The sequence below is a fragment of the Sturnira hondurensis genome, unplaced genomic scaffold (genome assembly GCF_014824575.4).
Source record: "Sturnira hondurensis isolate 20B ecotype Veracruz unplaced genomic scaffold, ASM1482457v3 Scaffold0014384, whole genome shotgun sequence".
Lineage (NCBI taxonomy): Eukaryota > Metazoa > Chordata > Mammalia > Chiroptera > Phyllostomidae > Sturnira > Sturnira hondurensis.
Genome location: NW_028087015.1, coordinates 17,457,201 through 17,479,847, shown reverse-complemented (window position 1 = coordinate 17,479,847; position 22,647 = coordinate 17,457,201). Strand labels below are relative to the sequence as shown.

General features: G+C 41.4%; 1 protein-coding gene and 1 pseudogene across 2 annotated transcripts in view; both read left to right on the top strand.

Annotated features, from left to right (window-relative positions):
* The window catches only part of DNAH5 (dynein axonemal heavy chain 5), a 210,181-nt gene extending 194,271 nt beyond the window's left edge, over nt 1-15,910 (top strand). For both annotated transcript variants that reach the window (XM_037063015.1, XM_037063014.1), the window contains exons 77-79: nt 3,554-3,706; nt 4,131-4,362; nt 14,079-15,910. In XM_037063015.1, the coding sequence (XP_036918910.1) occupies nt 3,554-3,706; nt 4,131-4,362; nt 14,079-14,230 (537 nt within the window). In that variant the 3' untranslated portion in view covers nt 14,231-15,910. The remainder of the gene's footprint in view (nt 1-3,553; nt 3,707-4,130; nt 4,363-14,078) is intronic.
* Nucleotides 15,911-20,008: 4,098 nt separating this feature from the next.
* Nucleotides 20,009-21,083, top strand: LOC118998843 (heat shock cognate 71 kDa protein-like; annotated as a pseudogene).
* Nucleotides 21,084-22,647: the final 1,564 nt, after the last annotated feature.

Sequence of the window (22,647 nt, the reverse complement as noted above, 5' to 3'; positions counted from 1 at the left end):
GTGGTTTAAACAACGGTGATTTATTGTGACACAGTTCTAGATGGGGATGTCCAAGAACAAGCTATCCACAGGGTTCCCTTGCAGTGTCTCATGAAACTAGAGCACGCAGAACACAGCAGGGTGTGTGCTACCTGCAGGCTTCTGGGCCTGAGAAGAAGAAGAGAAAGTTCCTATTTCTGAACATGAATCTCCGTGTTTCCTGCTGCTGATGGGACTTTCCTAACCTCCTGGTGTCTCCGTGCTGATCTACTGACACACATGGGAGGGTACTCTCCTTCTTCTCCGCACACAGGTGGGGCTGCAGCTCCCCACAGTTACAGGGGACCCATCCGGTGGAGGTCTCACCATCTGGTGGTGGCTCTTCCACCATATGGCCTGTGAAATCATCATAGTCAGGAGAAGGGAGGAATGGAAAAGTTACACGGGGTCTGGTCTTCATGGATCAGAGGGGATGCAGGGACACAGCATGACGACATGAACGGGAGACTGGGCAGGGTGGGGGTCCCTTCCCACATGGGATGAAAACTCACTGGTCATTTGACAAACTGTTTGTGCCACACCCCACCTCCCCTCAAGTCAGGTATGTTTCTTTATTTCCTTGGAGTGAGGGGAGTGATGGAATAAAGAAGCCTGGGGTGTTATGTAAATGGAGCTCTCTGTCCTTGGATGGAAATAGAGTTGTGGAGACAATGTGTTTTGTCCAAGAGGACAATGTTCGATGACAAGGTTGGAAGTGCAAGTGTGGGCCTGGGTGAATTAAGTGGATTGTTAGAGGTCCGAGGTCATGAGATAAGGAGGTAGGGTATTAAATGGGTCATTCACATGGATCCTGGTGTCATCAAGAATGATTAGTGGAAGTAAATAAATGCAGTTAATGGGTTATGAACTGAACTACTCTGAAGCCAGAATATATACCCTCAGGTTGTGCCTTTGCCACATCCAAGATGTGCAAGCTCAGACAAGCTACTTGTCTTGCCATGCCTAAGTTTCCTCATCTGTAGCATGGAAATTATTATTCTCTCATCTTTACTACAGACCTTGTGAATGTTAAGAGAACGTTAAATGAATCGAACAATGTAAAGTGCTTAGAACAGTGTCTGGCATGTGGCCACTGTTATATAAGTGCTTGCTATTATTATTCTTAAAACCACATACTTCCAGCCCTGGCTGGTGTAGCTCAGTGGGTTGAGCGCGGGCCTGTGAACCACATGATTGCGGTTCAATTCCCAGTCAGGGCACAAGCCTGGGTTGCAGGCCAGTTCTCAGCACGGGGCAGGGGACTCACGAGAGACAACCATACATTGGTGTTTCTCTCCTTCTCTCTCCTTCCCTTCCCCTCTAAAGATAAATAAATAAAATCTTTAAAAATTTTAGAAAAAAACCCCACATACCTCCAATACTACCACCATCATCACCACCACCACCATCTCTGCCACCACTAGTTCCATCATTGCCACCTTCATGACCATCACCCTACCAGCATCCCTACTACATTCACCAGCTCTATCACTATGACCTCTTTCACTACCATCATCATCACCACTGCCTCCTCCACCAGCACCTCCCCTGCCAGACCTCTATCACCACCATGTATATCATCACCACTATCATCAGCTTCCTCTTCATGATTATTTTGGGGGTGGAATGGAAGGACAAACCAGGAGCCAAATCCCTTGATAAATAAGAGGCAGTAACCAGTGGTGCTGGAAACAAGAAGGGGTGAGGATGGGCTGTCCAGGGTAGCTGAGAGTCAAAGGAGGAGAATAATGGGAAACTGTAACTTGTCAGAAACAGGGATATCCTTCCTTGGTCCTGATGGCTGTGCAGTAAGCAGCATCTTACATTCTGATAGGGCTACAGAGCAAGCGGTTTTTTCTGGGTGAGGGTGGGGGAGAGATTACAGAAGAGGTCGGGGGAATGTTCAAGGAAGAGGTGAAGGATCTTGAGGAATTTGCTGATCGTGGCACTGAGGCTGCTGAATGTGCAGTGGAAAGACTCGGGAGGGGAGAGGGCTGAGGTTTAAGTCAGATTGGGGGATGTACAGAGAGGGCTGCATCTAGAGATGAGACTGGGACATGGAGTGACGAGGTACTTGGCCTTTCGAAGTTACTCAGGTTATCGGGGAGGTGAGACCCGATAGGATTTAAACAGATAGTCTTTCAGAAGAGACACTTAGTGCTGAGCCTCCAATTTTTCACCCAAGATTTGGGCAGATTCCAAGGCATTGGGTCCCACAGGCAGCATGAAGTACCTGGGAGTGCCCTTCTTACTGACTTCTCCACTGACTTCTATTTGATGACAGTGCTATTCATCACTCCAATCACACAGCTTGGAAACTCAAAATTAGCTTTGACCAGACCCCTTCCTCTTTTTTGCACCTTTAACAAATTTATTGCCAAGGCCAGAGAGTTTTCTATCTGAATTGCCTCTCCTCACTGTTGGTGACAGAAGGAGAACCTGCCTGGTCACTGGCCACTGTTTTGTTACCCACTAACCCAGCAAACTGAGCTTGGTCAGCACCTGGGAGATTCTACAACAGGGATCTGTGCCAGGAGGTACCTTCTCAATAGTAGTGGTTCCCTGTGTCCTCAGATCAAATGTAGTATTAATACTTCTCTTTTAGTTAACACATCTATAAATGTTGAATAAAATGAGTTACCTAATTTTAAAATGATGATCAATACACCATCAGTCTTTGGAATTCCATTTTTTGAAAAACAGGAAAATTAATTTTTAAGATATTTGAAATTTAAGTTGATCATCCAGGTTGATCACTATGCTTATTCATACATAAAATATGGCAGTTGTGGTAAAATATTATAAAATATGATTTGGAGACACCCACCAGCACAGCTGCTGATAACATCAATGACATAGCCATGCCAGTTTTAACCATAGAAGCTCCACATGTGAATTCAGGAGGAATGTTACAGGCAATGAATGTAATTAATTTGTTGATGGTCAAGGGACCTCTGTTTCTCTGTCTGCTCCTTCATCAGAAGAAATCAAAGTACATTCTAAGGGACAAAAACTTCAGAATATAATTGTTGTCTGCTTCATTACAAATGATAAATGGAGAATGGCTCCTCTGAGTCGGTATTCAGAGAACACATTTTAAAGTGTTGCTTGGGCCATGAACACAGTCATGCAAATAGAGGTCTTGTTTTGTAATGCGTCTACTGAAAATGTAGCTGAAGGAAAATAGTTGGGACCAGTTACATGTAATGCAGTTGTTTTAATTGCTCTGTAGCGGAGTTGATGATGAATATGTTCACAAGTGGAAGATGATTCTACTGACCCCAGACATCTGGGGCAGCCTCTGAGCTCTCAGTGGATCTGTATTCACGCGATGGTTAGCCGATTCTGTCATATCATCTCAAGGAGGAGGAATCATTTGAAAACTTAAATTTCAGAACCCCAGGGCAATTCATGTCTCAGGAACTTTTAACTTCTAAAAGTGAAATTGGTATTTTATCATTTTTTTCTGTCAACATAACCAGTGAGACAGCAAAATGAAGCCCGTATTAATTGTTTGAATGTGTATGTGTTTCAGGTGTCATGGGTTTCAAGTACATTGGGTTTCTGGTTTACTGAACTTATAGAAAGAAACTGCCAATTTACCTCCTGGGTTTTCAATGGCAGACCCCACTGCTTCTGGATGACAGGCTTTTTTAACCCCCAAGGATTTTTAACTGCCATGCGACAGGTAATAGCTCTGATTTATACCCATTGTGTTATTATAATTTTCCTCTATAAAGTTCTCTTCTTTCATTATAGTTTTAGAGACTATAGTAAGACAGAGAATGACTGTCTCTTATGGGTATCTCTTGCTGTTACATTGTCCTGAACATAAGTCCAGGAACTTGTTCTGAGGCTGCTGGCTTGAATTTCAAAATCTTTGTTATGTTTATATTTGCTTTTATTATAAAGATAATAAAATAAAAATATACATGTACAGTGGTTAACTTGGGACTTGGGTGTTGGTTCTGAGAGAATCTTTTAAATCTTAAATACCATTCTACTTACTTTGCATTAGGGTAGTTTGGGGCTGCACTGGAATTTATGCTCTGTCCATACAAACTTCTCTAATCGCTAATTGCGTCTTCTGCTTTTGTTCTTGCCTGGAGTAGGAGATAACTCGGGCCAACAAAGGCTGGGCTCTGGACAATATGGTGCTTTGCAATGAAGTCACCAAGTGGATGAAGGATGACATTTCTGCCCCTCCCACAGAGGGTGTCTACGTCTATGGCTTATATCTTGAAGGTGCTGGCTGGGACAAGAGGAACATGAAACTCATTGAGTCCAAACCAAAAGTGCTCTTTGAGTTGATGCCTGTCATAAGGATTTATGCAGAAAACAACAGTAAGTTTTCTTGTGTACTCAGGGACGGTTGGTATTGTTAGAATCAATGACATGATAAGCACAGAATCTTGTTATTTTTGTATCATATAGTAAGGATTTGGTTCTTTTATCAACTAGTTTCACATTCACACCTATGTTTAATGAGTATTTATTGACCATTAGTCACTTTCTTGGGTGCAATTGGTAAGGAAAAAATTATCCAGATAACTCTTGCCTGTCTAATAAAGCAGATAAGATATATATGGATCATAAAGTGTTAGGTGGTAACATAAGAAACAGGTGTGTGGAGGGTGAGATAATAGTAGGGTGAAGGGGTCAGGACACATGGGTCTGGACAGCACTTGGAAGGATGGAGATGATGAAGGGTCCAGTGGTGGAAAGAGGCTTCTAGGCAGGTCAGCCCAGGCCTCACTGGGTATGTTGGCTGTACCAGCTGGGAGCCTGAAGCCAGGACATGAAATCTAGATTGAATTCAGGGACATTCAGCTTGATCCAGTAGCTAATGGCAAATTGCTAGATTCACATTTCAGCCTATGAATGTAACAGGTCTTTGAAGCACCTATGTTATTCTACCTTGACAAAGTCATCAAAGGCTCTATTTGATAAGGCTAAAATTACCTAAACTCCTTTCCATGATTGATTTGATGTTTTCCAGGGGCTTTTATTGTTGGGTTTTACTTAGCTAAACTCTTCTCAGCAATAAACACCTTTCCGAGCACGTGGGGCTTTCCTGTTCATTTTTTTAAATTAAAATTTCTTTTTTTTTTACCTATCAATAATCACTCTGTTTTTTAACTTGAGTTTTTACTGTTGTTCCGGTACAGTTGTCTCCATTTTCCCCCAATTCTCCCCACCCGCCCCACACATCCCTACCTCCCACCCTCAATCTTACTCCCCTTTAGCTTGGTCCATGAGTCCTTTATACATGTTCCTTGATGAACCTTCTCCCTTTTTCCCCGTTATCCCTGCCTCCTCCTGTTCTGGTTACTGTCAGTGTGTTCTTAATTTCGGTGACTCTGTTATATTTTGCTTGCTTGTTTGTTTTGTTCATTAGGTTCTACTTATAGATAAGATCACATGGTATTTGACTTTTGCCACCTGGCTTATTTCACTTAGCATAATGCTCTATGTAGAGCAAAGAGTTGGAGCAAAGAGCAAAGAGTTCCATCTATGTAGTCACAAAGAGTCGGAGCTCCTTTCTTTCTGCTGCTTAGTAATCCATTGTGTACATATACCACATTTTTTTGTGTACTCATTTACTTATGGGCACTTAGGTTGCATCCAGCACTTGACTATTGTAAATTGTGCTGCTATGAACATTGGTGTGCACAGGTTCTTTTAAACTGGTGTTTCAGGATTTTTAGGGTATAATCCCAGCTGTGGAATTGCCAGGTCAAAAGACCATCCATTTTTATTTTTCTGAGAAAATTCCATACTGTGTTCCACAGTGGTTGCACCAGTCTGCATTCCCACCAACAGTGCACTAGGGTTCCCCTTTGTCCACAGCCTTGCTAGCACTTGTTTATTGATTTGTTATGATGGCCATTCTGACTGGTGTGAAATGGTATCTCATTGTGGTTTTAATTTGCATTTCTATGATGGCCAGTGATGCTGAGCATCCTTTCATATGTCTCTGGGTCCTCTGTATGTAGTCCTTGGAGAAATATCTGTTCAGGTCATTTGACCATTTTTTAATTGGATTGTTGGTCTTTGTGGAGTGGACTCATGTGAGTTCTTTATATATTTTGGAGATCAGGCCCTTGTCTGAGGTATCATTTGCAAATATATTTTCCCACACAATTGGTTCCCCTTTCATTTTCTTTAGCCTTGCAGAAGCTTTTTTATTTTGATGAGGTCCCATTAGTCTATTCTTTCCTTTGTGTTCCTTGCTCTAGGGGACATATCAGTGAAAATATTGCTGCATGGAATATTTTATTTTCCTGCCTGTGTTCTTCTCTAGGATTTTTACTGTGTCACGACTTATATTTAAGTCTTTTATCCAACACACACACACACACACAAACACACACAGTGAAATGATTACAATTAGCCATAAAGTTGAGACGTAACCATGGTAGTGGGTCCTAAGGAAATAGTGATTTTGTGACAGAAGGACAAAATATTTTTCTTTAAACAAGGGATAAAATATAACATCTTTTTAAAAGACAGCTTTTAGTATCCCCACTCATAGATGAATATCCCATTTGGAACATGGGCCAAGGAGAGTTTATAAACTATGCAAATTTATTTTTTAAGCAAACATTGGCTTAATGCTTTGTATATATAACAGCCATGGCCTTAGGTGCAAGAGACACAAGGTAACTATGAACCAGATTCAGCCCGCAAAGGACTCAGGCCAGTGAGGGAAACTGGTGTGTAGATAGAATTTAATACATGTTATGATAGACATTCACCCAGGATGGTCAGGAGGCCTTAGAAGGAGATCAAAACCTGCCTAGGTTGGTGCAGACTGCATCTGCGATGCGCTCTGCAGGAGAAGAATGAGGGTGCTAGGAAGTTAAAGATAATTTTTTTTTCAGGTGAGGGAAATAGCATTCGCTTCCTTGGTCATCCATGAATAATTATCTGGTAACTAACATCTGCCTTGCGCTGCTTAGGTGCTGGGGATGCAACAGTGAAAAAAGACCAGGGAGAATCCCCATCCTCATGGAACTCAGAAGGGAAGGGCAGCCCTGACTAGTGGCTCCACTGGTTGGAGCATCATCCTGTACAGCAGAAGGCTGTGGGTTTGATCCCAGGCATCCGAGGCACATCCCTAGTTTGCAGGTTTGATCTCCAGCTGGGGTGTGTACGAGACGCAACCAATGGATGTTTTTCTCTCAGTGATGTTTCTTTCTCTCAAATCAATAAAACACTTCCTCTGGTGAGGATATTTTTTTTAAAGGAGGGGATGGGTAACCTAAGACAAAGCAAATATAGCCAGTCCTTGTTACTCATGGATTCTTTATTTATGATTTCACCTACTGGCTAAGTTTATTTGTCACCCCCAAATTTTTGTGATCACTGACAGACATGCACAAAGCAATGAAAAATACGAGGCTCCTAACATGCATGTTCGCAGTTGAGGTTGACTGTGTGACACTGTCTCAGCTGTAAGCAGGGTCCTTTTTGTGGTGTGTTTGGTGTTACATTTTCACATGTGGGTGCTTTTCCCTATTTATAACAGAATTCCCAAGTGTAGTGTCGAAGTGCTGTCTGGTGTCCTGCCACGTGCCTGACGGAGAAAACGCAAGTGTTAGATGTGCTTCATGTAGATAAGAGATACAGTGCTATCGGCCTCGAAGTCAACGTCAGTGCATATTAAAAAGGTGTCTTTAAGTGAAAACACTCATAAAACAAGGTTTTGTATTGGTGGGTTGTTGAAAATGGGACCAGAGCCTCTCGGGAACCTAAGCCTCTACTTCCCCTGGAGCACAGGTTCTGTGGTCCCCGATTCAGTGTTCATGGAGACTTTTAGATATGAGTCCCATGAGTAACGACAATCGATTGTAAGTGTAGTGATGTCACGTAGTTTTTGTTCCCATAAAGAAAAGCACACACTTGGTATGCTCAGGAGTAAAGTGACTTGGGGGTTGGGGGAAGGCCTCGTTGATGAAAGAACATTGAACTGGCGTCCAGGCGACAGAAAGTGACTCTGCTGACATCCAGGGGCAGAGAGGCAGGAGCGCGAAGGGGTGAGTTAGCGAAGGGTTGTTGTGTTGGAGGAACAGAGAGAAGGTGTGCGAAGGAAGAGGAGCCCATGGGAGAGGAAAGAAAGGTAAGGGCTCAGCACAGGCCCTTGCCTGTGGATACCCCACTCAGGAAGTGCTGGCTGCATCCGAGAGGACGCCGGTCTGCCCAGGGTTGGGCAAGCGTGCTGCCTGTGACCTCGCATTTAATGGCTCTGAGGGAAGTGTGGGATCCTGGGGCAGTGGCTCTTTTATACAAATGAAAATCAAATGTTCTTTTGGCTAAAAATTGCATTTTAGAAAATGTGCATTGTCCTGTCATTGTAGCTAGTCAAAATATTCTAAAAAATGTTTTCCTTACAATGCAGGGGAGGTCTTTCTCATGTGGAGTTGAGGGTTGCTTTTTTATTTCTTGTGACTAAATTGTAAGAATCCATTGCAATATGACATTGAACATCTCAGCATGGTAGTAGTAAAGGAATAATTTTATAATTCAGGCAATTTCTTATTTAAGAACAGATTTTTCCACAAGCACCGTGTTCGCCCTGCTGGGCGTTAGTCAACAGTGAGGCTCATTAGCAGCAGGTAAGGGAGGAAATAAAATAAACAAAGGAAGAGTGCCTAATTTCAAAGTACTGAAAAAGGAAAAAAAAAATCTTAGTTCTCTATTCTTTTTTTTTTGGTTTCAATAGAAATTGGTGGGAACTTGTTTTACTAATTATCTTTATTGTTGGAGAGCTATTTGTTTTATCATAAAAATAACATTCTGTTGCTCTTTTAATATGTTATATCTAATTTTTATTCATTTTTGGTAACTGAATAGGGTTCTAATTAAGATAAAGAGGTGTAGCGTTGTTAATGGCCAAAGGACACTCCAACAAAATTGTAGTGTTTTAAAATTAATATTCTTATAATGAATTGTTCTCATGTTAATATAAAGGGCAATTTTCAGTTTAAATAATTTATCATTATTATCATTATACTGGATTGGCTTATGTATTTTCAAAAAGATGTCTAGAGATTTATTTGAACTCTAAAAATTGAGTGATAGATCCCCAAATGTTTATTTTATTCATGTTTCTTGTTCAGACATCATGGGAAAGTTGCCTAAATAGTGCTAAGTTCACCAAGAGGGTAAAAGCACCCACACAACTCAGGTCCTCTATTTTCAAAGGAGGCTGAAAAAGGGCAGACATAAGAAGGATTTGTCTCCTTGTCTATTTACTGTGTAGATAGTAATGCTTATAAATGGACTGCAGTGCTATAGCTGATGTGATTGGAAAACCCTGATTACAGCATTTTGAGGGAACGAAGCAAGACATACAGGTACCTCTGGTCATGGTGCAGGCTGAGAAAAGTCTCTGGGTCCCTGCAACTAATGAGGATATTTTCTACTTGGGAACAGATTTTTCTAAGAATGCCCTGTAACTTCTCCTCCACCTAACACTGCAGATGTGGGGTGAGGGTGGGAATAACCCGTGGGTGCCCAGGAGGTGGAGAGCTTCTGACTCCTGAGCCCCATAGCATTTAACCCACTTTGAGTTAGGAAGCCTGGAACTCTGTCCAAGACAAGGCGAATACAAGGCTGGGGAATTTGTTTTTGTGAAAAGGTAAGTACGTGGTGGGAGTAGTTAAGAAGGGGGATAGAGGTACAAATCTAACGTATCTTGGGCATCTACTGCATTCCAGACATTATATAATGGCAGGTATTCACATGTATTAACTTAGTTAACCTTTACAACAACTCTCTAAGATATATCATGGCGATTTTGCAGATGAGGAAATTAAGGTTTAGGGACATTATGCAATTTGCCTGTGATTCCTACCCACCAAAGCTGCTGGTATCAAAATCCCAACTGTCTGTTATGGGGTGAATGCAGACCTTTGGGAATTCCTGGAGTTAGTGCTTTATTTAAGACTGTGCATTTAGGCAGTGTCTGAGGTGTCTGGGCTAGAGCTTGAAAATCGAGGCTAAATTGAAAATGAGGGCAGCTCCTTGCATTTTGAAGTCATGAGTTTATTTTTCTGCGGTAGCTGCTAAAGCAGACACACCAAGATCATCTGCTGAAGGAAGTCTCACCTGATGGCCTCCCTCCTTTCATGCTTCAGGCTAAAGGGGGTTGCCTCCCCTGCCCAGTTACTGGTGGGACCACATGTTCGTAGGTAGAAGAGAGCCAGGCACCTAGATATTTAGGTTACTCCCCTACCCTTATCCCCCTAGTAATTAGTCATGTGGCTTTGGAGGAGACTCGAATATGCCAGGAACTGAAGTTAGGTGTCTGGTATCGCTGGTTGATTGTTACACCTTTCTGCAAAGACCCAGAAGCACATGCGTATGCATAGTATGTCCAGCTATTGCTGAGATGAAGAGGATAGGCTCTGAATCTGATCTGGCGAGGCTTGGTTCTTACTGGGTCACCTCCAGCTTTGTAACCTTGGACAAGGAACTCACCTGCTCATGGTCCAATTTCTCATCTGCAAAATGGATTTAATAATGGTTCCCATCTCACAGGTTGTTGAGAGAATTACACTGATAACGTTCAGCACATAGCATACAATAAATCATTTTATTATGATTGTTATTACTGATATCTCATATGCTTGTTGAAAGATTAAAAGAAATATCCTATGTAAGAGAGCTCTATCTAATATCTGAAAAAGGGGTGTCCAAGCCCTGGCCCGCAGGCCTCCTGCAGCCCAGCACAGCTATGAATGCAGCTCAGCACAAAATTGTAAATTTTCTTCAACCATTTTTTTTGCTCATCAGTTTTCATTAGTGTTTGTGTATTTAATATGTGGCCCAAGACAACTCTTCTTCCAGTGTGGCCCGGAGATGCCAAAAGGTTGGACACTGCTGTAAAATGTTGTTAGCAAAAGAGGGGTTAAATACAGGGATGATTTACTGAGTCATCCAACCTTCTGGTGTCTCTGGGCCACCCTGGAAGAAGAAGGTTTTTCCTTGGGCAACACATTAAATACATCACAACATGTAATCACACACACACACACACACACACACACACACACACACAAATCTCATAATGTTTTAAGTAAATTTACAATTTTATGTTGGGCCACATTAATACCCGTCCAGGACTCCACAAGGCGTGCAGGCTGCAGGTTGGACACCCTAATTTATTTATTTATTTTCTAAGATTTTATTTATTTATCTTTAGAGGGGAAGGGAAGGAGAGAAGGAGAGAAATATCAATGTATGATTGCCTCTCATGCGTCCCCTGCTGGGAACTGGCCTGCAACCCAGGCATGTGCCCTGACTGGGAATCGAACTACGATCATCTGGTTTGCAGGCCCCGCACTCAATCCACTGAGCTACGCCAGCCAGGGCTGGGCACCCCTAATTTAAAGGTTACATAGGGGATCTCTACAGAACTTGGTTATTTTGGGTATGGGAAGGAATAAATGGTGTAATAACATTTGGATAAAAAAATGTAGGCTAGAGAGGGAAATTACCTAGTTAGAAAATGAAATTCCCTCAGGTGTTTTCTTAAAGCCTTTAGGCCCCTAAAGCCTGTAGTTCTCCAGTTTCAACAGCCGCTTCTCTGCTCCTCCTTCTGGAGCCCAAGGGTTTAAACATATTTAGCTGATCTGTTCTGCCTACATAGTATGTTATTTTTTCCTTCAAAGTTATTTGTCAAACCCAGCGTAATGGTTTGGAATCATCTGTTTATGTGGCGCTCTAGCATCTGTCGGCACTTCCACTACGGAAGCGTATTTTCAGCGGCTCCCAGCCCCGCCGCGGACGTCTGCTGGGTGCTGTGACTTGGTGTGGCCCCTGCAGTTCTGACGCAAGTACAAATGAGTAACCCTGGATCAGTATTTCAGAGGATTTTCTTTACCTGCTTTTTGTAAAGGATATTATTATTTTTTCAATTATATTTTTCTGGGGATTAAAATCCAAGGAGTCAAATACTTGCCAAGGTGTAGTTATTATAATCATCATTTTGTTCAAATGTAAGACTCCAATGGCTTCCTGCAAGATTTACAAAATGATTGGTAATCAAATTGTCATCCAGAAGAACAAGTAGTTATATATTTGCTTTGTTTACAGATTCTAAAATTAAAGGATGTAAATATATCAGTTAGTAGAGTGAGTATTGACGGCACTTCATGAATTTACTGTTGTTCACGTATATTCATATATTTGTGCAATTATGATTACTAATAATATTCCTACGATAATTTTAAAAATACTACCTAGGTATAAAAATTAGGTGTCACATTATTTAGATCATTTCTAATGATTAATTTCATGTGATTAAGCAAACACATAGTTTGAAAATACTGTAAAATATCTATTTTAGAACCAGATATCATGTCTGTGGTATTGCTGACACTTTTGGTCCAGGTGACTCTTTGCTGGGAGGGGCTGAGTATTATAGGATGTTAGCAGAATCCCTGGCCTTTACTCACTAGATGCTGGCAACACCTCCCCAGTTTTGATAATGAAAAATGTCTCTAGATATTGGCAAATCACACCCTCCCACCCCGGGGGTAAAATTGCCATTGGTTAAGAATGACTGCTTTAGATATTTAATATTTTGTATTGAAACTTATGTACAATATTATCACATTCAAATATTTAACTTCTTCCAATAAAAGTAATTATAGTGAAGATATAAAAACATATGGTACAGCACGTTGAAGGTTTTGTTGGGCCAGCAAACGAGACTTTAACTTCTGATAGTGGGTTGCTTTCGTAATGTGTTAGGAAAAGCTAAATGATTGACAAATAAGTTTGGAGAAATAAATTCAGTCGCTTTGATACATTAACGTTGCATTTCAAAAGTTACTGTTTTCATGGATCAGTGCCCATGTTTCTAACACCAATTAACCAAAACAAAGTTATCCTCTTGGTTAAATGTGTTTTCATCTCAATAGTTATATGAGGGTCATTTATAACATTGGCCTTCCAGAAGAGTACAAGAATGGGTGAAGGCACAACTTCTGTCTTGAAGAAATTCATAGTCTGGAAGAGAAGGAGAAATAATACTGCCTCCTGAGATGGGTGCTATAAGACACACAGATAAAGCACTCTGGACAGAGTAGATTTAACAAGAAGCGAATGAAGCGTAAACTCCAAGTCTACTCAATGCGGAGGCTCCTTCCCAAACCTACTTATATATTTGTAAATGTGTACTGTTTCTTAAAGGTCCCTTTTTCCCCAGTTGTGTGTTTATGGCCCTATGAGGCCTGGATTTGCCCCTGACTGTGGGGTTTCCAAGGGTGGAGAGAAAGTGAGCCTTTGATTAAGAATGAATGCATTAGGGAGGAACTTTGAAGGGTGGGCATGCGCAGGTTGTCTTTCATGGTGTATGTGGCTTTGATACTCCATGCAATCCTCTACTTCAGAAAGGCAAACTGGACCTTAGGAAGCTGAACTCTGCTATGACTCCCTGCTTCTCAGCCACTCACATTTCCCCACACATATGGAGAACTCACCCCACCTGGCGGGAGGGGGACCATCCTCTGTCCTGTGATTTCAAATGTGGTTTGGACTATGGTATGGAGAGCTGAAGACAGGACTTTAAAATAATAATAGTGAAATAATAGTGGGCACTGGTTCTGAATATCTGATTAAAGGGACAGGTGTCTTGTGCCAAAGGCAAGCTCTAAGGGAAAAACAGAGAGGGTATGAGAGCACAAGATTTGGCAGGAAAGTAAAGGGGAAAGGGTGGAGGGGGAATGTTGAAAGAAAGGAGAGGGAGGGAGGAAGCAGTGTGGGAGGTTCATGGTCAGGTTATATGGGCAGGGGTTACTGACATAGGACAAGAGGCTAGTGGGAAAACCTGAGTATGTCTGGATAGCTCGTTATATGTACTAGAAACCTGCAGTAGCATCTGCTTCACATCTAGGGATTGACTGATCTCAGGAAGAATTTCTCTCATTTTACCAAACCCATCTCTCCTTGGAACAACCTTAAAAATGCGCACATTTCACTCTGTACTGTTTGAGTTACTTAAATTAGAAAGTCACCGAGTTTTTATTTTTGTTTGAATTTTTTTATAGCTCTAAGAGATCCTCGGTTTTACTCCTGCCCTATCTACAAGAAGCCAGTTCGAACGGACTTGAATTACATCGCTGCTGTGGACCTGAGGACGGCCCAGGCGCCGGAGCACTGGGTGCTCCGTGGGGTCGCCCTTCTCTGTGATGTCAAGTAACATGGGGCATGTCCCCACCGAGGACTTTGGAAAATGCAGGATACAAATGATCACAACTGTTATCTTGTATGAGCAGTGAACATCATGTAAATCAGGTTGATCATAATGGATGAGCTGCATAGGTTTTCCCTTGGTTGGATGCTTAATTATATTTAACCTGTTTTATCATTAATGACCAATCAGTGTGTTTGTAGAAAAGTTGCTTGGTGATTTAAAAGTAAAAATTACAACTTCCTAATGAAGCGTGGCTTGCAAATCCACCATGATAGATTTTCTTCTTTCTTTAAGTCTAAGGAACTGACTGGGTTAAGCAGATGGTATTTCCCTTGAAAGGGTTATTCTTCTGTTAATGGGCTTCTGGTGACAGCCCCGTCCTCTAAGGCAACCTGGCGAGTTTGTGCTGATTTTGCTTTTATTGCCTTTTTTGCATTTAGGTCAAGTTAAGAGATTTTTTTTCATGGCTCAAACAGCCAATTAAAAATACCTTTTAAAAATAGAAGGAAATAGAAAAAATGGGATAAGAATGTGAATGGATGCATAGACAATTCATGTAATCCTATAGAATAGACATATCATGTTCACCTTCAGTGATAATTAATAATGAAATGCAAAGTAATATTTGTTATAAGAAAAAAATTAAAGCTAAAAGTAAATTGTGCTTTGATCTTCACAAGAGGGACCCACTCACAGATCCCTAGAGCAATGAAAACCGACCCATCCTTTTTGTAAAATAATTCAGTAACTAAGTAGAGAAAGAGACAAAAAGTTTCATAGGCTTTGATCCTTATTTTCTCTCCTGGAAATTTATACCAAGGAAACCATTTAAAAGACTTAAAAATTTTATATGTAAAATATATTTAATAACAGACATAAATTAAAAATGCCCTAAATATTCAATAATAAGGAAGTGCATAAGGAACTTAAGAGATATTAGGCAACCATGAAAAATATTGAAGATTTCAAAAGGTGGAAATGGTAAGCATGTATTAATTGAAAGATACAATTACAAATATCAAACACTGTGATTATAACTGTAAAATGTATTTACATACGCACAAAGATAAGACAGTAATGTAGAAAAATAAAAACAGGTGTGATAGCTTGGTAAAGGTTTCAGTTGACTTGGAAAAAAGTAAAGATTGGAAGACAAATAATAAGGAAAGGATAAAAGTCTTAGGTGGTGTATGCCATACACTGTATGGGGACATCACACAAGTTTTTGTTATTAAACTAAATACTATCTAAGGCAACTTTCATAAATTTTTACTTTAAATTCTAGTTAGAAATTGCTTCATCTATACCCTATTGACTAAAAATCTTGGTCAGTATTAAATTAGAATGGTGGTTTGCAAATGTTTGCTTAATTTTAGATCTGTGTAACCTGTTTCTGGTGATAAAAGCTTTCATAGGAATGGAGGGCAATCGGGAGACAAGCGTGGGTTCCTATCACTAGGCTTTGCTCCGTCACAAGCAAGTGTCAATTTATGCTGATTATGGTGAGTTAGCCCTGAGTGGTTCATGGGACTCCGACCCATCACGGATGCTGCCGCTTTCATTTGAGTGGTTCCTTTTGGCTGGAGTCAGTATGTCAGTTGACGTATGTGGATTGTGGGGGAACCATCATTTTATTTTGAAGAACATATAATGAAAATGTTAAAACAATGAGAATTAATAAAGAGTGGTTCATGAATAAATGTCTGAATTGAGATTCGTACTTAGTAGAAAGGGGGTAAGTGCCATCGAGTATTCAGAATTAAGCTTTCAAAACTTGATTTGATGTCAAATAACTTGAAAATGCATAATTCATATAACATTGTGATATACACATTTTGGTGTGTGTGTGTGTTTATGTGAATCTGTTTTGGAGACCCAAAGAAGTAGAACAGGACACTATGAAAATAACTAGGAAATAACATTCCTTGTTCAACAAGGAATGTCTCTGGGCAGTGAAGGGCCAGTGAGGTGCCCCTCATTGGTGTCCCTCATTCTATACCTCTCCCCACACTGGAGGGTGTTCTGCATTCTGCTGAGTCATGGGCAAGGGAGGACCCACTGACTGATCTGCCAGGTGATGGAGAGAGTCTCTGACTTCCAAAGATGTGGAGAAAACAACATTGAGGGACTTGGTGCCATTACAGAGTGAGAGAGCAGTCTTTTTCATCTGTGTCAATATTGGTTTATCAAAAAATTGTTGATTTTGTACTCCCTGTGTGTCAGGCACTCTGGTGCATTGGTGGAATTTGATGGAAAAAAATAATCACAGTCCCTGATTTCATGGAATGTGCCTAAAAACAAAAGACACAGAAAATAAGACAGTATTTAGGTATATAATTTTATGTAATCTCCATTTATGAGTGTCCAACATGATACTCATGTATGAGATGCACAGAACAACAATACCAAGAGTGTGGGTTAAATACAGGGATGAAGGAAAATATGGTGGACACTGGCATTTTGGGTGAGCCACAGATTAGTAGGCAGAAGCCTCATGATAGTGGTATCTCTCTCTCTCTCTCTAACTATTTTCTGTCTATTTTATGCATCAAAGACAGGAGTGTAAAGTTTTATTAAGGACAAGGTTATATACAAATCTGAATGTTCCCTAGAAATGATGTCTTGTGTAAACAAGGGCAAAGGATCCCTACATTTAAGATGTCACTGGAGAGACAAAGAAATGTTTTATGTTAGAGGGATTAGAATTGGAAATCCAACCACCATAGATTGCCACAAATTTGGTGAAGAGAAGCATGTCACCTGGAGTTGGAGTGCACACACAAGGTAACAGGCAGAGGATTTAAATATTTTTTGGTAAGCTGAGAGGAAGGAGTAAGAGGGCCAAGAATTGGAGAAGTTTATTACTTTGGAGATGGGAAAAAGCCAAAAAAAAAGATGGAGCCAAGTATAGTTCAGCTCCTTTTAAAAAAAATTATTTTATTGTTGTTCAAGTACAGTTGTCTGCATAGGCTGGTCAGAAGCAAAATGCTATCCTAGAGGGCTGGGTTTTGAGTGCTTCTGCTACACACTCTTACGACCATGCAATGTTTAAAATGCAGCATCTGCCCTAGATGTGTTATTAAATAACGAAGGTCTTCCTTTGTTCTGGCCACAGCATAGATCAGTGTGAGTGTGTCCTCCGGAAGTTCCTGGGTTCCTACCAGATCCTTGTCTTTACCCTCTTTGCAGTGCTGACATCACCAGCTTTCATCTTACCAGGTCAGGAGTCAGTATGTTCAGGACCACAGAGCTCTGATTTGGAAGTTGCCTTCACAGATTGCTGCAAATGACTCTGACAGTCCATGCTTCTGGTTGCCCCTGAAAACTTGTGGTACGGACTTCCTGGTAGTAAAACAAGACAATGAACAGCATGTATCCAAAATGTGTTTATTGGATGGTTTGCTGCTCACCTGGAATCAGGTGCGGTGAGTGCTGCTTCCTTGGGAAGGAGCATCCCCTGGAAGCCTTGCTGCCCCTCCTGTGGGCTGGTAGAGGACCGTGGGGTGGCCACACCCAGAACTACCATCAGTGTGTGGCTAGAGGTGTGATGTCTTCATAGCATCCTGGGCATGTCACACCTAGGAAGCAGGAACTAGGGTTTTGCCCAGGTGCTTCTTCTGCTGTTCCCTGTTCTCCTCTTATGGTGAGGGAAGAAGGAGGTCCTCAGTGAGAGGCATGGTGTCGTGGGGAGGTCATCACCCCTGGAAAGTTGTTCTCATTTATTTCTAACTAAAGAGGTAGAACATTACAGTAGCTGGGAGCTCCCTTGAGCTGAAACAGTCAATGCACATTCTTGCTTGGCTTTTTCTGGTCCCTTGGCTCCCAATGAGCCTCTCTGCAAGTAAGGTCCTCCCAGAATTGGGTCAAAGGGAGACAGCTTTGCCACATTAACTATCCTTTTATACGTGGGGCTACAATCACCATTTCACAGGTACTTACCTCAGTCTTCTATGATCCTTCCTTTGAGAAAATGTTGGCTGTTTCCTTAAAGGAAAGGAACATTGAACCAACTCAGCTTTCATGAAGCCATGTCCCCTCCTACCAGGGACACTCTTTCCCTGAAGGGATGTAATCTAACTGGGCCACCGGGAAAGGCAGCCAAAGATGACATCTACATTTAAACATGAAGGAGAGAGAGAAAACATCTCAGACCCACAAGCACTGAGGACTCACTCTCTGTTTCCTACAGGGAGGAGGTGAGCGTGGAGCCTGAGGGATGAGTGACAGGAGACCTGGCCTGGACAGGAGGGCTGAGAAAGACTGCTTTCTGGGTGCACTTCCGAACCTCGTTATGACTGCTGCCAACTGCAGAATAGTGGCTGGCAGAAATCGTATGTCTGTAAGTCATCGAAACGAGAACTCCTTCTTTGTGTTAAATGCTATTTGCAGTGGAAAAATCTTGTGAAGAATTCAACATTAAGAGACATGATGATAAAACCAGTATAGATAAAATACACAGCATCAACAATGCCTTTATCAATGATAAAGTTTTGTTCAAAGGTGCGGCATTATGGAAAATAGGTATGTTAATACACACTGACAGTGTTGTTTATAAAATGTGCAACACAGAAATCTTTAGTGATGATAAAAATGTTATGGTATATGTCCAAGCAATTTTCTCTTTAAGACATAATATGCCCCCTACACCCAAATCTGCAACATAGATTTAAAAAAAAATTGTCAGGCCCCGATGAGCTCATAGTCACTCTTACGTTTTATTTATTTATTTATTTATTTATTTATTTATTTATTTTAGTGCTAATTCTAAGTAGCTTTATTCAGGACATTACACTTTCCACTTTATAATACAGTGCTTATAAAGTGCATTATTTCCTTTGCACATAGTCCATGTTCACGTATCAACAATGCTCAGTTTCATTATACAGCAGCTCAACTTTTAAAACTGCCTGGAATTTGCTACAAATGTGGGTCCTTCAGTATTTTGTGTGGAACAATGCTAAATCTATGCAAGAGGTTGGCTTAATCAACCTCTTCAATGGTGGGCCCTGAGGAGACACCCACAGATAGAGGGGCTCCACCACCAGGGAATCCCCCAAACTTTCCTCGTGGCGTGCCTCTTGCACCGTGGTGCAGCTTAGTGATGATTGGGTTGCATACTTTCCCCAGGTCTTTCTGCTGATGTTCAAATTCTACCTTTTCTGCAGTCTGATTCTTATCGAGCCAGTTGGTGATTTCATTGTCCTTGTCAACAATCTTCTGTTTGTCGTCATCATTGATCTTGCCTTGAAGTTTTTCATCATCAACAGTTGCTTTCATGTTGAATGCACAGGGCTCAGCTGAGTTCTTGGAAGATACCTTGTCCCACTGCTTGCAATCCAGCATCTGGGAATATATATGACGGAACCCAAAACACTTAATTTGAAAGAACATAAGCACCTCCATGTTCATTTCAGTATTAATTACAATTGCCCAGATATAGAAGCAGCCCAAGTGTCCATCAGTAGATGAATGGATAAAACAATTATGGCACATTTACACTATGGAATACTACTGGGCTGTAAAAAAGAAGAAAATTTTACCCTTTGTGATAGTATGGATGAAACTGGAGAACATTATGCTGAGTGATATAAGCCAGTCAGAGAAAGACAAATGCCATACGACTTCACTCATATGTGGAATCTAATGAATAAACTAAACTAACAAATAAAATTAGGACAGACCCATGTATGGAGAGCAGAATGACAGCTAGTGGGCTGTCCTTCTATCCCCATGACAGGTTAGGGGATAGAGGGATTGAGCAAAAAGGAAAAAGGATGAATGGACATGGACAGCAGTGTGATGACTGCAGCGGGGAGGAGGTATAAGGGACTAAAAGGCAAAATCTTTGAGGTAAAATCTATGGCTGGTGATACCCACTTAAGTGGAGAAGACTTTGACAACTGAACAGTCAACCATTTCATTGTAGAGTTCAAGTGCAAGCACTAGAAGGACATCAGGGAGAATAAGAGGGCCGTTCTTCACCTTTGAACTGCTTTTGTGAGTGTGCTAAGTGTATTTTCTCTTCCAGCACCAAGGCCAATGTTGAGATTGATTCACTCTATGAAGGAATCGACTTTTATACCTCTATCACCCATGCCCGATTTGAAACACCGAATGCTGACCTTTTCCGTGGCACCCTGGACCCTGTAGAGAAAACCCTTTGTGGTGCCAGGCTTGAGAAATCTCGGATCTGTGGTATTGCCCTGGTGGGCGTTCTACCAGTATCCCCAAGATTCAGAAAATCCTGCAGGACTTCTTCAGTGGAATAGAGCCAAACAAGAACATCAGCCCTAATGAGGCTGTTGCTTATGGTGCAGCTGTCCAGGCAGCCATGCTGTCGAGAAACAAACCTGAAAAGGTTCAAGATTTGTTCCTGTTGGCTGTCATTGCTCTTTCCCTGAGCACTGAGACTGCTGGTGGAGCCATGGATGTCCTCACCAAGAGCGAGAATACGATTCCTACCAAGCAGACCTAGACCTTCACCACCTACTCTGACATCCAGCCTGGGGCGCTGGTTCAGGTTTATGAAGGTGAGTGTGTCATGACCAGGGATAACAACCTGCTTGGCAAGTGTGAACTCACGGGCATACCTCCTGTACCTTGTGGTGTTCCTCAGATTGAAGTCACTTTTGATAGAGATGCCAATGGCATTTTTAATGTGACTGCTGTGGATGAGAGTACGGGAAAAGAGAACAAGATTACCACTGCTGACAAGGGTCATCTGTGCAAGGAAGACATTGAGTGCATAGTCCAGGAAGCTGAGAAATACAAAACTGTTAAATTTCAAAGGCTATTTGTATTGCAAGTATTAGGAGTGGTTTTAAAAAATTACATTGTGCAACTGATTAGTATTGATTAGTAGCCCCTGTCAGCACATCAAAACAAGGCCTGTGAAGGTGAACAAATGATGCTCTTATATTTGCAATGTGGTCTTCCACATTGGGTGGCTGCTTTGGAAAACCAATAAACAAATCAGTAGGTTATGAAAACACAAGGAAATCTAGTGGTTTTGCCAGGAAGTTTTTCTAGTGTTTAGTTTTAGAAATGTTGACATTAGTAGATTCTGGTCAGTTGACCGGTACCTGCTGTGTCCACAAACACCTTCAACCAAAGATAGGAGAGAAGTCAAGGTCAGCTTTAGATGCAGATATGAGATTTGGCTACAAAACTCTGAGTTCACAAACATGTTGCTCGCCTTTTTAAAATGGCGAGTCTCATTCTGTGTTGCACTTTAAACAAGGACCTTATCAGTACAAGAGTGGAATGTGTCGCCTGCCCAGCCTGCACCCTGAGGGGCTTTTCTGGTTCTCTTCTTGAGCCTGGAAAATCGGAAAGCTGAGTAGACAGTCATAATAGGTTGAACCCTACTCTCTCCTTTCATTTGCATGAAGAGAAATGGGAATAAAGGAACTAGGTGGGAAGGCCAGGAATTGCAGAGTGGAAGGAAGTGTCCTGAGTGGAGCAGGATGGCCAGGAGGAAGGGGATCAGGTTTCTCTCCCTCAGGCACTGTTGGAATTTGATTACAGTCACTTAACGATGGACGTGCCTTCCTTGAAATTCATCGTTAGATGATTCTGTCATTGTGTGAATGTCATAGAGTGCACTTCCTCAAACTTACAGCTGCTACTCAGCTAGGCTATGTGGGAGAGCCTAGTGCTCTAGGCTACAAGCCTGTACTGCATGGTACTATACAAAATAGCATGAGGTTAAATCAAGTGCAAGAGAAAGCGATGCCATCAAGACATGAGGTAAGTATGAGACGTATGAGGCTGCTGCCCATGTAACACGGCATGATGCTTTACAGAAAATTTTTATAAGTAAAGCGTACACTCTAAAATGATGGTGAAAGTATATGATAGTAAGTACATGAACTAGTAACATGGTCATTCATCATTATCAGATATTATGAAGTCTACATAATTGTATGTGCTATACTTTTACGTGAGTGGCAGTGTGGCAGGTTTGCTTACACCAGCAGCACCACAAACAGGTGAGGAATGTGCGATGCTGTGACTTTGTGAGGGCCGCAGATTTTTCAGCTGTTAGAACCTTGCGGGACCAGCACAATGCATGTGGGCTGTTGCTGACTGGCGCATTGTGACGCATGCATGACTGTAGTAGCAATAACCCTGGTGGATCAAGACAATGGATGAATAATCCCTCTGGAAGGCTTCAAATGAGCCTTTAAAAAAATAGCTTCTTTATCCTCTGGATTTCAAAGTTTTCATTACAAATGCCAGCAGTCTTAAGATCTAATATTATAACATCAATGCCTTAAAAATGTAATATGTGGTTTTATAATAGCCCTATTCACTCCTCCCTTTAAGGAACATCCATAAAGCCACTGTGTGAGTTGGCTAATGAGTTTTCTTACTCTGCCTTTTCTGTGCCTTCATGATTTAGGGCTCCATTAGTTTCCCAA